Source organism: Adiantum capillus-veneris, chromosome 4 (genome assembly GCF_014529385.1).
Source record: "Adiantum capillus-veneris isolate H3 chromosome 4, ASM1452938v2, whole genome shotgun sequence".
Classification (NCBI taxonomy): domain Eukaryota; kingdom Viridiplantae; phylum Streptophyta; class Polypodiopsida; order Polypodiales; family Pteridaceae; genus Adiantum; species Adiantum capillus-veneris.
Window position 1 is genome coordinate 111,942,569 of NC_140934.1, and position 15,675 is coordinate 111,958,243.

At 45.0% G+C, this 15,675-nt stretch overlaps 1 protein-coding gene across 2 annotated transcripts in view; it reads right to left on the bottom strand.

Moving 5' to 3' along the window:
• The window catches only part of LOC147459809 (phosphoglucan phosphatase DSP4, chloroplastic-like), a 108,795-nt gene that overhangs the window by 36,810 nt on the left and 56,310 nt on the right, over positions 1-15,675 (bottom strand). For both annotated transcript variants that reach the window (XM_086511011.1, XM_086511012.1), the window contains exons 3-6: positions 12,020-12,096; positions 11,799-11,875; positions 11,624-11,704; positions 11,321-11,453 (exon numbers count right to left, since the gene is read on the bottom strand). In XM_086511011.1, the coding sequence (XP_086367137.1) occupies positions 11,321-11,453; positions 11,624-11,704; positions 11,799-11,875; positions 12,020-12,096 (368 nt within the window). The remainder of the gene's footprint in view (positions 1-11,320; positions 11,454-11,623; positions 11,705-11,798; positions 11,876-12,019; positions 12,097-15,675) is intronic.

The window sequence follows — 15,675 nt, forward strand, 5'->3', positions numbered from 1 at the left end:
ACAGCACCAAATAACCACTTCAAAACAATTCACAGATCACAATAGATTTGCACTGGCCCGGCGGAGTTCCGTGCCTAGAGATATTGGCCCCAAAGACTGGCGCCCCTTTCGGTATTTCTTTTTGTATTAATCAATCATCAAAGTACAAGAGAGCGGTTAGGGTTTCACTCTCAGACTCTGCGTCCAGATGCCCTGAGAAGTGAGGCCCTCACCACTAATTTAAAGGTTACAAGGGATGCCCAAAAGCAGAGCCCCAAAAGCTTTTAAAATCAAAAGCATCAGTTCTCTCTCTCTCTTAGAGAGTCTTTTCTCTTTTTTTTTAATAAAAAAAAGCAAAAGCAAAATTCGCGTCGCTCATCATTTTCCAAAAAAAAAAATATATATATATATATTTTTTTTTTTAATAATCCGCCTCCGCGATTTCCGGAATTTAGGGTTTTTGGCAAAAATTAGGGTTTGCAGGAATTTTAGGGTTTCTGGCAGAAATTAGGGTTTTTGCTGTCCGCCACGTCATCACTTTGTGACACACACACCATCTATTACAAGTTTTCCCGGCACTGCGGTAACATCGTGGTTAATGGGAAAAAGAGCCGAGTTCTTCTTGCCAGAGATACACTTTTTGGGACACATTGTCTCTGCGGAGGGTGTAAATATGGACCCAGCCAAAATTGATACCATTTGAAACTGGCCAGATTTGAAGAATGCAAGCGAAGTTCGAAGCTTTTTGGATTTGTGCAGCAGTTCATTCAAAAATTTGCAGAGATTGCTTCTCCGTTGCATGTTTTGACACAAAAAGTGGTTCCTTTTTCTTGAGGACCATCTGAGATTGTAGCCTTCAAGACTCTCAAAGAAAAGTTGATAACTAGTCGAGCGTTGGTATTACCAGACTTGCAAAAACCATTTGAAGTTTACTGTGATGCCTGTGGTCGCAGTCTGCGAGCAGTCTTAATGCTGGAGGGCCACGTTATAGCTTATGACAGCAAAATGTTTTCATGCATAGAACGGGTTGCATAGATTTATAAGAAAGAGCTTTTGGCAGTTATCCATACTCTTACTCAGTGGCGCCATTTTCTACTCAGTGCCGACTTTACAGTGTTCACCGACCACCGGAGTTCGCAATACTTCTTGTCTCAGAAACAACTTTCGGACAAACAAATGCGTTGGACCAACATTTTGTCGTAATTTTACTTTCAGATTGTCCGTGTTTAGGGACAAAAAACTTGGTGGCACACGCATTGTCTCGCAAGGCTATTTCGGCGATTCACCATCGGAGCTTCGAGGATATGGTAGATCAGTACGCCACTGATCTAGATTTTGCAAACAACTTTCACCGGTTACAGAGTAGGGAGGTAGTTGTAGGATATTCCCTAAAGGAAGGCACTTGATGCGGAAAACTATGTGTGTGTTATGTAAGCATTGCAGAATAAGGTTTTGATAGAGTGCAACTCGCCACCTTTTTCGAGCCATCGTGCCATAGACACCACCTTGAAAGGCGTGAAGCGGTACTTCTATTGACCGAGGCTCAGAAAGGATGTGATGAGTTTGTTCGTAGTTGTTTAGTATGCCAACAGGTCAAGTTTGATAGGCATAAGGCACCAAGTTTGCTACAAGCTTTACCTATACCTAGCCGACTGTGGAAAAGTGTAGCAATGGACTTCATTTTTTATCTTCCCAAGACTCAAAGTGGGCATGATGGCATTTGGACAGTTATCAACAAACAGACTCACTTCATTCCGGTAAAGAAGACAGCTAAACCCGATCATTTGGCTAAAATATTTGTCTCGCAGGTTTTTCAACTACATGGTATGCCTAAGTATATAGTTTCAAATAGAGATCCCCGCTTTACAAGTTTGTTTGGAGGGCAAGGCAATCTGGGAGAATAATGAATGGTACACGGCTACAATTCTCCTCCTCATTCCACCCACAGACATATGAGCAATTAAAGATAGAAAATTCAGTGGTTTTGGACTTGTTGAGTCATATATCTCTCATCAAAAGACTCGATGATGGGATAAGTATTTGCCCTTGGTGTAGTTTGCCTACAACAACATGGTTCATACGTGTTACAAGCTTGAACATTCCAAGCGAAAAATCAATAGCAACACACGACAAAAACTTTAAAACAATTGAACTTTAATAGAGGGTAAGAATAGATAGATAGATTTCATTATCGTCCTTGGAGGTCAAATATAACCTATGGGACCAAGAAAACATACATGGCTAGACCTCTTACTAGAGGAGTACATGGAGAACTATGACTAATGTGAATACAACAAAATTGTGACATATGTCACTAAGGGGTGGGGGGGGGAGAGAAGGTGGCTTGAGAGTTTTTGGAGCCCAGAATTCCTCGATGATGGCCTTGCCGCCTCAGTAGACAGTTGCTGCTCGTGCTTCTCGAACCTTTTGGAGTTCTTGTTTCTTGACTTTGAGTTGGGCGGGGGTCAAGGCCTCGCTTATCCATACTTTGGTGCCCTTGAGAAGTCGTGCTTGTTGTAGAAGTGCTATGCGCGCCTCTTTGGTCTTGAAGACAAGGATGCATGCAAGAATGCCGCCGACGTAGAGGGCAAGCCACCGATTCGGATAGAGAGTGCCAATTCTTCCCGTCGGCGGCATTCTTGCATGCATTCTTCTACTTTATAGGAGACGGAGATGGTTGCTTCTTGAACTCGGGTGGCAAGATTGGCCACGCTTGCGGTGAGGGTGTGCTCGACCTCCTTTGCTTTCGCGAGAAGATGCTCGTTATCGGCTTGCTTTTGAGACTCCAAGGAGGAGAGGCGTGTCTCAAGGGCTGCAAGACGCGCCTTGAGTTCTGTGTTCTCGTCCTTGAGTTCTCGAAGTTGGGAGTGAAGGCGGTCCATCGAGTTCACCCGGGGGGGGGGGGGGGCGGGCATGAAAAGACGAGTCCGCTTGATCAGGAAGAGAGAGCCCCCGCGTTGCATTGTAGCTTGGAGAGGCTCCCTTTGCCGGAAAAGGCTTCGAGCGTCAAATGAGTCAATGTCGTTTAGGAGGTTCCCGTGGAAACATACCCTTGTTGCTCACTCGAAGCTTTGTCTGTCCTTGTGGGAAGAGGCTCCTGTGTTTAGGATTGAAGAGGCGTTTTTACTACCTGTGTGACTGGGTTCTTATTTCAATTGGTAGTGAATGGGCGAAGCAAGTCGGGCTGATGAGCAAGGGGCCGAAGGGTCCTCCAACATCGCCGAGATGCAAAGAGGCCTGAGTCGTCACGGGTATGGCCTAGGAGGAGGGAGAAGAGGGCAGAGGCGGGTACGGCCTAGGAGAAGGGAAGCGGGGGCGGAGCTGTGGACGCTGAAGGCACTCCCGTAGGGCTGCCTCTCGCCCCAGGGAGGCGGAAGAGAGAGAGAGAGAGAGAGAGAGAGAGAGAGAGAGAGAGAGAGAGAGAGAGAGAGAGAGAGCACAGCACGGCAAAGTTCCACGCCCAAAAGCACTGGCCCCAAAGACTGGTGCCCCTATGGGTTAGAGAATAGTTTGAGATTTTGTAGCAAACTGTTGTTTTTAGCTATTTCCTAGGAGATCTAGTAAGGACCAAAATAAGTCCTACATGTAGACTTTGACACGAAAAAAGATGTTTCAGATATATGGAACTACCACCAACTTGACTACTGTTTGCCAACAAAATCATACGCTTGAACCAAATGAAGGCAGAAAACCTGGGTGGAGGAGTGATAGCCCAAGAAGAAACAACTACACTGGGAGCTAGTCATCTCTAAACTATACATTCATCTTCTTAGAAGCTCACCAACCCTACCCTTTCTCTGCCTCAACTCTCTCTATCAATGCAGACCCATGTCCTGCACAAATGAACCAATGACGAGGAAGTTGAAGGAGTACGAGCGGAAGTGCGACGCGAGAGAGAGTGCGAGAAGAAGAGAACGATGATATGGTGAACTCGCTCTACTGTAATGTGTAGAGCATAGTGAGTTCTTATTAGGTTTTTACAAAAGAATATGTGTACATACCTGGCCGCCCGCCCACTTACCTGGGCGACCACATTGGGCTTTATACCCCAACAACCTCCCACTTAAAGTCCAATGTGGTACTTTAAGCTAATATACAAGAGATGTACTACCCTACACCTAACTGCTTGCGAAAATGCGCAAAGCTCTCTAAGGGAAGTCCTTTTGTAAGTAGATCAGCAGGATTTTCTGTGGTGTGAACTTTGACAAGCTGAAGTTGCTTATCCTCGAGCATTTCCATGATGAAATGATACTTCACATCCACATGCTTTGTCTTTGAGTGATAAACTGGATTGCAAGCCAATTGTATAGCACTTTGACTATCACAATATAACACAGGCATCTCTTCTTTGATTCCCAAATCTATTACTAGTCGATTAAGCCAAATTGATTCTTTACATGCCTCTGATGCTGCAACATATTCAGCCTCTGTAGTAGGCTGAGTAACACAATCTTGTAATCTAGAACGCCATGATACTGCTCCACCAGCCAATGTAAAGACATACCCTGACGTAGACCTTCGGTTGTCTAAGTCACCTGCATAATCTGAGTCTGTAAAACACTTTACACTTAGCTCCTGACTCCCATAGCATATACGCATACTCTTTGTAGCTTTCAGGTATCTCAATATTCCTTTCACTGCCTCCCAATGTTCTTGCCTGGGTTTGACATGTATCGACTTACTACTCCCACTGCAAATGCAATGTCTAGGCGAGTAGCAATCATTGCATACATCAAACTACCCACTGCAAACGCATATGGAATCTTATCCATTTCAACCTGTTCTTCCTCAGACACAGGACAATCTTGTTTGCTAAGTTTCACATATGGTGGCAATGGAACACTCAATGCCTTTCTCTTCTCCATATTGAAACGTTGCAAAACCTTGTCAATATACTCTGTTTGAGATAACCAAATCAACTTCTTTGATCTGTCTCTCTGAATGCGCATACCAAGTATATGACTTGCCTCACCCATGTCTTTCATGTCAAACGATTTTGCCATCTTTGACTTCAAAGCTAAAATTTCTTCCAAGTGCTTGCCAGCAATCAACATGTCATCCACATACAAAATAAGGATCAGCCAACTGCCATCCTTAGCCTTCTTTGTATATAGACAGTGATCGAACTCACTACGTTTGTAGCCTTGAGAAAGCATAAACTTGTGGAATTTATGGTACCATGCCCTCAGTGATTGTTTTAAGCCATAAAGACTCTTTAACAACTGGCATACCCAATCTTCCTTGCCTTTCTCAACAAACCCTTCTGGCTGCTGCATGTAAATTTCCACATCTAAATCACCATGCAAGAACGTTGTCTTGACATCCATTTGGTGCAACACCAAATCTAATATGGCAACCAATGCAAGAAAGCATCTCAATGTAGTCATCTTGACCACCGGAGAGAAGACTTCATCAAAGTCAATGCTTTGTTCTTGCTTAAAGCCCTTGGCAACAAGCCTTGCTTTGTACTTTGGCTGACTATCATGAGCGGTGATCTTATACCTGTAAACCCATTTACAAGGTAGAGCCTTTTTGCCCTGTGGTAATTTAACTAGCTTCCATGTCTTGTTTTTATGCAAAGCTGTCATCTCTGACTGCATGGCCAATTGCCAATTCCTGGAGTCCTTCATTTGCACTGCTTCCTTGTAACATGAAGGCTCATTGCAATCAGTCAACATAACATAGTTCATAGATGGAACAAACCTATCAGGAGGTCGCGTGACACGTCCAGATCTACGCACAATATGTGGCTCAGGCTCAGCCACAACCTGTGGTTCCACTCTATCCTGTCCTTGCTCCTCTTTAGCCCTGACATTTTGTCTTGCATGTGCAGGTCCATCTTCTTGGAAGACAACTCTTCTAATCTCCTCAACCCTCTCTGGTTTAGAATGATATTTGGATTCATTAAAGTGAACATCATTGCTGCGGACAACCTTTCGGGATTCGGGATCCCAAAGTCTGTACCCCATCTCACCAGAATTACCATAGCCTAGAAAGATGCACTTTCTACTCTTTGGCTCAAGTTTGTTCCTAAATTCCTTTGGAACGTGAGTATATGCCTCACAGCCAAAGACTCTGAGATGCTTGTATGAGGGCATTTTGCCTGACCATACCATCTCTGACACTGAATCCTTCTGCAAAACCTTGCTAGGAGATCTATTTACAAGATGAACAGCTGTTGATACAGCTTCAACCCAAAACCCATTTGGCAATTGTGCATTAGACAACATACTTCTGACCTTCTCTTGTATGGTCCTATTCATCCTCTCAGCAACACCATTTTGAGGAGGATTGTAAGGAGCAGTAAGTTCACCTTTTATACCTTTTGACTCACAAAAGCCCTGAAAGGCCTTTGAAACATACTCTCCACCATTGTCAGTGCGTAAGCATTTAAGCTTCTTGCCACTCTGATTCTCCACAAGTGTCACAAACGTTTTGAAAACACTAAACGCTTCATCCTTGTGCTTGAGAAAGTAAACCCATACTTTCCTCGAGTAATCATCTATAAATGTCATAAAGTAAGAAGCTCCCCCTAGAGATAGGTTAGGCATAGGTCCACACAAATCACTATGAACAAGTGCCAACTGTGTATCTCTTCTACTGCTTCTATGCTTATGTGGCTGCTGTGTTTGCTTACCATACAGACAATGTTCACAGAATTCAAAATCATTAAATGAAAAGCCAGGCAAATAACCAGAACGAGACAAGATTTCCATTCCCTTCTTGGACATATGTCCTAACCGGCTATGCCACAAAGAAACGTTCGGCTGCTCGGTTACATTGATTACATTTTTAGAGACATTTGATACATAAATCATGTAAAGTCCTCCAGACTTTACTCCATGTGCTACTGTCATAGAACCCGTGGATATCTTCCACATGTTCTGTCCAAAAATGGTGACGTAGCCAGCATCATCAAGTAAACCTGTGCTGATCAAGCTCTTTGTAATTGCGGGAACATGTCTCACATTCTTCAGCGTGAAAGAAGAGCCATTCTGAAACTTCAATTGAACATCTCCAACACCTAAGATCTCACATGTCTGCCCATTGCCTAGCCGAACATGATCTTTAGTGGTCACATAAGAAGTAAACCACTCCTTGTTTGGAGACACATGAAGTGATGCCCCTGAGTCTATAATCCAGTCACTCAGTGCATTTCCATCAGATGCTGTAAGAAGAGCTGAGTCCATTGTATTCTTCAAGAAGTAGATGTCTCCTGACACTAGACTGTCATCCTCTGCAACAATGTTTGTCACATTTATTTCTTGAATCTTCACTGAGGACTTGTTCTTCTCACCATGGTCTTCAGCTTTCTCTTTGCCTTTTTCTGCTTTCCATTCTTTGCAGTCTCTTTTCATGTGACCCTTCTTGCCACAATGGTAGCATTCTATGTCACTCTTGCCTTTAGCACTGCGGGACTTGCTACGAGACTGATTCCTCTTTCCACCTTTGTACTTTTCTTTGGTCCTTCCCCTGACAACTAAGGCTGTTCCTTTGCCTTTGTCCATTGTCTTTCTATTGGTTTCTTCAGTAAGCAGACTTCCTTCTACACCTGCTATGTTCAAACCATCTGGAGGTGCAGAATTACTCAAAGCTGTGCGAAAAGTGTCAAAACTTTCCGGCAATGTGATCAACAGGAACATAGCTCTAACAGGTTCATCAAACTTGACACCTTGAGCTGACAACTGACTATAGATTGTGTTGAATTCATTCAGATGATTGGACATAGGTGTCCCTTCTTTCATCTTCAAGTCAACAAGCTTCTTAAGCCAGTATACATGTGAAGCTGCACTCTACTTCTCATAAAGATCACTCAGCTTTAACCATGCTTGATAAGCCGACATCTCGTATGCTGCATTGAAGTAAACGCTTTCTGCCAAAGTCAGCATAATAGTAGAAAGTGCCAATTCATCCATTTCGCTCCATTCATCTTCGTCCATATCTTCTGGTCTTATCCCCTTGAGCCTTATAGGTTTTATCTGCTTCTTTTGTACCAACACGTGCCAAATCTGCTTCTTCCACAATGGGAAATTGGTTCCATCCAGCTTCTTGATATTGTAAAGAGCAGTGTCCTGTGATCCAGCCATAGCTACGCTTCACAGTAGTTTACTTTTATGGGAAAAATTCGACAGAGTTTCCCCTGTAAACTGACCTCTGAACCAATATCAATCTTTCAAATGAACCAAGAAAGCTTCAGATTCTGCAGATATTTTGACAGAGTCTCCTTTGTAAAATGGCTCTAGTGTACTAAAAACAGACCAAAAAACAGCTCAAAAAACACAGTCTCTCTGACACTGTAAGCTGCGGGTAAACCTATCCTGCACCTGTACTGTCTCTCACTGTCTTGTCACTGTCCTATAAGCATAGACTGCGACAATGCCTCAACGACAGTAAAGCAAAGATGCAATCCCAACTGTCTAACTCACAGTCAATACGTCCTAGCTGCCTATCTAAGGGTGCTCGAGGGATCGCTCCAAGACCTGTATCACCGAAAGGATCTCAACATTCGAGAATCCCCCAGCTCAATAAAACCTCACTCGACCCTCAACAAAGGCTGCAGTAAATCTGACAGTACATAGACTTCCCACAAAGTCATACATCCACAAATTTCCCACTGTATGCTGTAACCGCTGCGGCGGTTGTTTGCTGCGTGACTCACAGCCAGCAAACCCTCAACAGACATACATTATCTCTGACAATACATCCCATGTGGAAGTACCTGCAATGTCAAGATGAAATCTGGAATATCAAGCAGCAAACACAAGGTACCTGATGAACTAGTGGATGTCGCCTACAGTCTGTGTGTAGATGCGCCCGTGTCGTATGTGACACGCCTCCAAGAACTGTGAGCCGTCCTTCGATGTGTAGACAGCCACAAATCAACACTCTGGGAGTGTCGATATCCTCAGCACCTGCAGTCGTAGGCCGAAAACCCCAAATTTGCAAAGTCAGATCTGCACCCGTCGAGACCACGTAGTCGAAAATGACCTGCGCAGACCTTTGTAGAAGCCGAACGGTGGTCGAGATGACCTCAGAATGAAATTCTGACAACACCAAGCCCTTCGGGCCCGCCCACAAGATTTGGGGCCGTGTCTTCGCCTGTCGAATATCACTCCAATCTGAGTTGGTGACTCTAGCCTCCTGCAGTGCTGCCCCGAGCCTCGATCTGAGCTCTGATACCAGTTGAAGGAGTACGAGCGGAAGTGCGACGCGAGAGAGTGTGCGAGAAGAAGAGCACGACGATATGGTGAACTCGCTCTACTGTAATGTGTAGAGCATAGTGAGTTCTTATTAGGTTTTTACAAAAGAATATGTGTACATACCTAGCGGCCCGCCCACTTACCTGGGCGACCACATTGGGCTTTATATCCCAACAGAAGCCACATTCATTAGACCCTTTAGATGCCGAGGATTCTCAACTAAAGAAGGGAAACTTAACCTTCGTTATGATCAGCTTCATTCAAGGTTAATGTAACCTAACACCTGACCTTAACTGTCCTTCGGCTGATGCCAGCTCTTTCCACGGCTCAACAGTACACTTGGGGAGCAGCCGCTTGGTCCACCCTCACGGGCCCGGCACTTCAGTTTGAGCTATTTTCCACCAACAGGATGATAGTGATGCAGGAGGGGTGACCTACACTCCAGCCTGCCATAGAGCTTACTCCACAGGAGTGGCGCAGTGAGATAGAGGAGTGTTGGGAGCTCATCAGTGGCCTAACACTCTGGTTCATCGGGCGGGCCCGTTGCTTCCGCATCTTTGAGGCTCGCCCTGTGCCACCAGTAGAGACTGTTCGTGATCTTTGGCTAGAGCTGATCCACACTCTCAGAGGACAGCTTGAGAGACTACAGGGCAGCTCCGACCGCATGCGGGAGCGCAGAGAGGCTTTCCTTCGACTATGGCATCCTGGGCCTTTCTACACCATGGTCCAGGTGTACTCCAATGGCACTACCGACCACTTGTGTGGCTTTTCCCTCCTCCCATTTCTTGATTTAGCCCATTGTACATATGCTGGTTTTTCATTGGGAGAGTCTCCTCACCATGGTTGTTGTAGCCCTCTCTTGAAGAGGTGGTTGTAGCCCTATGGGCAATTTTATTAACTATTAGAAGGATCTTTTTCTCGGAAAAAAAAAACACCTGACCTTAACTACTTCCCATCTCCTGAATATGCAATGCTCACTCTTGAAAACTCCCTTGAGACCATAATTTAATTGTGAGCTCATTCCCTATGCCCGATCAATGAAAAATCATATTGCAAAATGGCATATGCAAGATCTCGTTAACATAGGCCACATGATATGCCGAGCACTTCTCAAACGGGTGTTTTCTGTTACTAACGCACTTTTCAAGTGAAGTAGCAAAGCAGCACACATGAAAAGCATATCCATAGAGAATGGACATTTTCAAGTCTGCATTCTCATCCTGGTGCCCTGTTCCATGTGACAGAGAATGACACTTCATGCCTATTCATGTTTACCTTTTCCCGATAGGTGCTGTGTTTCCCTGTAGGCTCGTAGGGTAGCTCTTTGAAAGGAAGACACATAAGCATTCATGTGCTCGTGTAGGGATGACTACAGGGCAGAAAACTGCTAGCATATAATAAATTTGCAGGCATTGTAAGTCTCAACAAACTGTGAGCCAAAGATATACAAATACACACATACAGATATCTCTTTTTGCCTTAGGGGTAGCTTTCTGAGAGAAGTCACATGAGCATCATTGTGCTTGCGTTATCAAGACTAGAGGGCAAGAAAAGTCTTAAATTCGGCAGGCATGGTAAAAAGAGCCAACGGACTATAAGCCAAAGGTAAGAAAAGCTCAGGAGGTAGATTTTAAGAACAACAGTCTCTTGTTAAGCTTCTTGAGCACCACATCTAGGTCAAAACCTTCCTTATGTAGTAACAGATCAAGGTTTTTTATTACGTACTGCCAGTTAAAAGACATATCTGGTACTTAACGATTGTTTAACACCCCTTGATAAGCAAAGCCTATATCATTGCACAATTATCTTGCAATAACCCTCCACAAGTTACGACCAATCCTCCATCATTAGCCTGCAACTTTGCAAACCATGTTGTTGTTGTTCTGAGTTAGGACCTGAAGGGATGTCTCGTCGTAATTCCAACACTTCAGCAATACAAATAGATCCCCCCTCACCTATTCAAGTATTTTCACTTCATAAAGCCTCCTTCAAACATGCATTCCTTGGCACCACTGTATATTACGACTAATCGATGCTATATGACAAACATAATCAGAATTCCCTAAGACAGAAAGCAAATGAGCTCAAAAGAAAAAATCATAATCTGTAAATCTAGTGGCATTCAAGGACAGTGTACAAACCGCAACTGCAGGCGCCCTCCCAAGTCCAGCTGTACAATGAATATAAGTGATTCCCTTGTTTCTTTGAACTGCTTTATACAAGGTAGCAACAACAGCAGGCAGTCGCTTCCGCAGGTCAAAGGGATCAAAATCTCTGCAGTAAAATATGACCAATTTGAAAAGAGCACTCTTTGTTACAATAGCAAGAAAAGTTTTGATGTTTAATATTGAAACCAAACTTATTAAGAATGTCCTTTCCACCTCAATGTTTAACAACTTGGACCAGCAACCCTCAAGCAACTGTTATGAAGAAAGAAAAGGCACCTTATTTGCTCACGAATGTGTTCAATACCACCAATCTCCTTTGCACGGTCCTGTATAGCACAGATGTCTACTCCAAAATATCTTTACACAGATTGGTGTCAACTAAGGAAAAACAATAAGCACAACAAGAAATCCTGTTGCCCATTGATCTTCTTAAAGCTTCCACTAAGGATACTCAAGGTCGGGATCTTGCTGGAGACAAAATATTGTTTTGACTCCAACCTTCTTTAAGCGGTCTACATCGGAGGGTGTCTGAATTTTCAAGATACAAGTGAGTTGCAACCATCAACCATGTCTGTAATTTTCAAACATGTACAATTGACAAAGTTATGCTTTTATCTATGCTAAGTGCTTTTGCAATGCTTTCAAACATTAGACAGTGGAAGCTTGGCTTACTTGAAGGCAAGAACCAACAATAAGGTCAGGAAGAACAAAATTATAATTCATTCCTAGCTCATGCCTGTATGTAAGAACTGCAAAAATTCAAGAGGATTTTCGCATCAGAAGTTCATACTCTCTCTCTCTCTCTCTCTCTCTCTCTCTCTCTCTCTCTCTCTCTCTCTTTTTTGGAAAAATCAGGGCTGTATATTACTGAGTACAATAAATTCCCCAACAGATGCCAAAATAGCCTGTCACGTGGGGTGTACAAGCTGAATGTAAGGATGATAGCCACTAGAGTGACAACTCGACTAGTACAATCTCATGGTGGTCTGTGTGATGAGTGGAGGAGAAACCACCGAGGGGGGGCATAATGCCAGATAATCTGACCACCTGCAAGTGTGAAAAAGAGTGGAGCTCGGGCCCAACGCCGAAGAAAGGCAAATCGTCGAACCTCGGCTGCTCGAGATGTACCTGAGGAAGAATCCCACTGCCAAATCAGGGTGTGAATGATGTCCAGCCAAATGGCAGTAAGGGTATCCTGAAGGAGCTGTGGAGCCGCACTGAGAATGTGAAGACAACGAGCTCTACAAATATTCCATAGTGTAATGCTAGTGATGACTGAAAAAACTTCATCACGTGTCTGAGGATCTCCCTGCCATGCGATCTGTGGTAACATAGCCAAAGTCCCTCGCCGATAACCAGTCGAGGTAAGCATAAGAGCTGGATCTGTGTCTGAGCCCTCGTAGAAAAGATGCAGTCCACGCATCGGCATCAACCATGAGACAGAGCCCCAAGTGAGAAATCCATCCTGAACACCTGCTCTGCTAAGTAAAAAGCAAACTGGTAGCCACACTATATGAGAAGAGGAGCATGACCAAAGACAGTGTGCAGGTGACTCATGTAGTCGCGAAGGACATCGAGCGCATAACGGATCATGACCCATAGTAGCAAGCCAAGTCCCAACTGGAAGTCCTGCATGTGCAATCATCCACATGAAAAAAGAAATACGACGAGCCGCATGTAAATCCCAGATGGCTGACCAAAACTGCTGTAGATAGGCATGGGAGAGACCTGAATGTAACCAGAAACGCATACGAGTGGGCTGCTCTGGGTGCTGTCTCATCAATGCGAATCTTCCAATTCTGACAGTGTACTCAAAAAATGATACATGTGCACCGGTGGGGTTAGAGTGAGGCCAGTGCCACTCTCCTGGGTCCCAATAAAGCTGTGATAAGGCACGACCCTCCCACACCCAAAGCCTCCAAAGGGCGGCATCAGCGGATGCGAAACGAGGGTCAACACAACGACGCTTCCCGCGAGAGCCAACTACTCGTATGGCCTCCCATCGAGTGCCAGGGTAGACAAGGTGCGGAGAGGTGGTAGCATATGTCAATCTAGCATGAATCCCCTGAGAGGAGTCTGAATCAACTGTGAACAGCATGGTGTCGAAACGAACTAATAAGAGAGTGCTCTGAGCAAAGAGACCTTCCCAGCCACTATGTGGAGGCATCTGAACCGTGCCTCGCATGACTACATCCCACTGTGAAGGAACGGCGGAGTCAATCTCAAGAAGTCTGTCTGTCACCCCGCGACCAATGTCATAATGTTCTGCTATGAAATCTGCATCCAGCATACGCGTCTCATGAAACAACCGCATAGAGGCAGCAAGGCCAATGTCCCAAGCAGCCCAGTCAATGTGAGTCCTCTCTCCAAGCTGACGGGGTGGGTTAACCGAAGAATCAAGAACTGCATCATTCCAAATGAGAGGCTGGCGCTCAATCTCCTCACGACATGAGGGAGGTGAGCGTATGAGAGCTCGTCACATGGAAACCCAAATCTGAAGGAGTGATCGGATGAAGGGTGAGAGAGTGCGGGTGGTCAAGGGGGCATCCGTAAATAGAAAACGAAACCCTGTATGCCAAGTATGACCATCTCTAGTGCCGAGGCGTGGAGTTGTTGTGCAAAGAGCGGCCTGAAGAAGCATCTTCCAAGGTTCTTGGCCGAGAAAAAGACCCCGAACAATAAGCTTGGTAAGAAGGGCGCGACTTTGTAATTCTGGATCAATAATGCCAAGGCCTCCCTCTAACCTAGGTCGAATAATCGTGGACCAGCGAACTCGAGCACGAGTATCAGTAGTCCCATCTGTGCCACTCCATAAAAAGTTCCGCACTAATCTGCGGAGCTGAGCTATCACTCTAGAATGTAGCATCCAACAAGAGGTCGTATACCATACTGTAGCCAGAGCAGAATGACCTGGTTGACGACCAATGCACGGCCAGCCAACGACAGATGACGCGAAGACCAATGACATAGCTTCCTGCGAATAGACTGTAGTACGGGTGCAAACTGCTGCTGTAAGGAAACATCAAATCCAACCTCAAAGCCCAGATATCTGCATGTCTGGCCCGGCTGCAGCCATGTGAAACCATCAGCTACCCCCCAAGTAGGTATGTCATCACTGCCAACCAGTAACCCATAGGATTTATGCCAATTAATACGTGCACCACTGGCAATGCAAAAAACCCCCAAGGCCTCCCGCATGGCATCAAGCGCTGCTAGCAGATAGTGCAACATCAGCATAGTGTCATCAGCGAACTCCTGATCGATAAGGTCCGGAGCTGAAGGTACGGGCATGGTCAAGCCACGAAATGCATGACTCTGAGCACGAAGAAAATCTGACATAGTCTCTCCAACAAACAGATACAGATATGCTGCTAAAGGACATCCCTGTCGTACAGATCGAGAGAGCTCAAAACTGCGACTGACACGACCACCAATAGTAATAGCACTGCTGGCAATCCTGAAGAGAGCAAAAATGCCTACTATCCATCGCGCGGGGAAACCCATCCTGGCTAGTGATCCTTCGAGAAAGTCCCACTCAACACGATCGTATGCTTTCTCGAAGTCAAGAATGAAAAAAGCGAGAGGTTCAGAAGATGATCTGCCCACTCTACTGCCTCATAAAAAGTGAAGATATTATCGAGTATGCATCGATCCATGACAAAGCCTGTCTGAGAAGTATGAATAATATTTGGTAAGAACGGTCGCAAGCATGGCTGATCAGTAACCCTAATATCTTATAAACCGAAGGGAGTAGGGTAATAGGTCTCCACTGGCGGAGCTGAGTAGTATCACCCCCTTTCGAAATAAGAGATATTAGACTTGAGCAAAGATCCAGATGCATATATCCTGATGCAAAGATGTCCTGACAACCGCGAAGCAGTGGTATATGCAATACATCCCAATAAGTCAAAAAGAAAGCTCTAGTGAAGCCATCCTCTCCTGGACAGGAGGATGGATCGAGACTCTCGATAGCAGCATGAAGCTCTGCAAGTGTGAAGGGTGCCAACAAGATGTCGGCCATAGTATCTGTACAACGGCGTCGGGTGTGATGCCAGATCTGCTCACGGGCAAGTAAAACCTCAGTAGTGCATACATCAACAGTGAACAATGCCTCAAAATAATCTGCAGACATATCAAGAATAACATCAGGATGTATATGAAGTGTCCCTTGAGCATCGCACAAAGTCCGGAGGGTGGTGCCAAGAGGGCGCTCTTTGTGCGCGGCGAAGAAGGCTTTATTCATTCGATCAGCTTTAGCTATCCAATGAGATACCGAAGCATGATGAGTGAACTCAGACCTAGCCTCCTGGACGCGACGAATTTCCTCT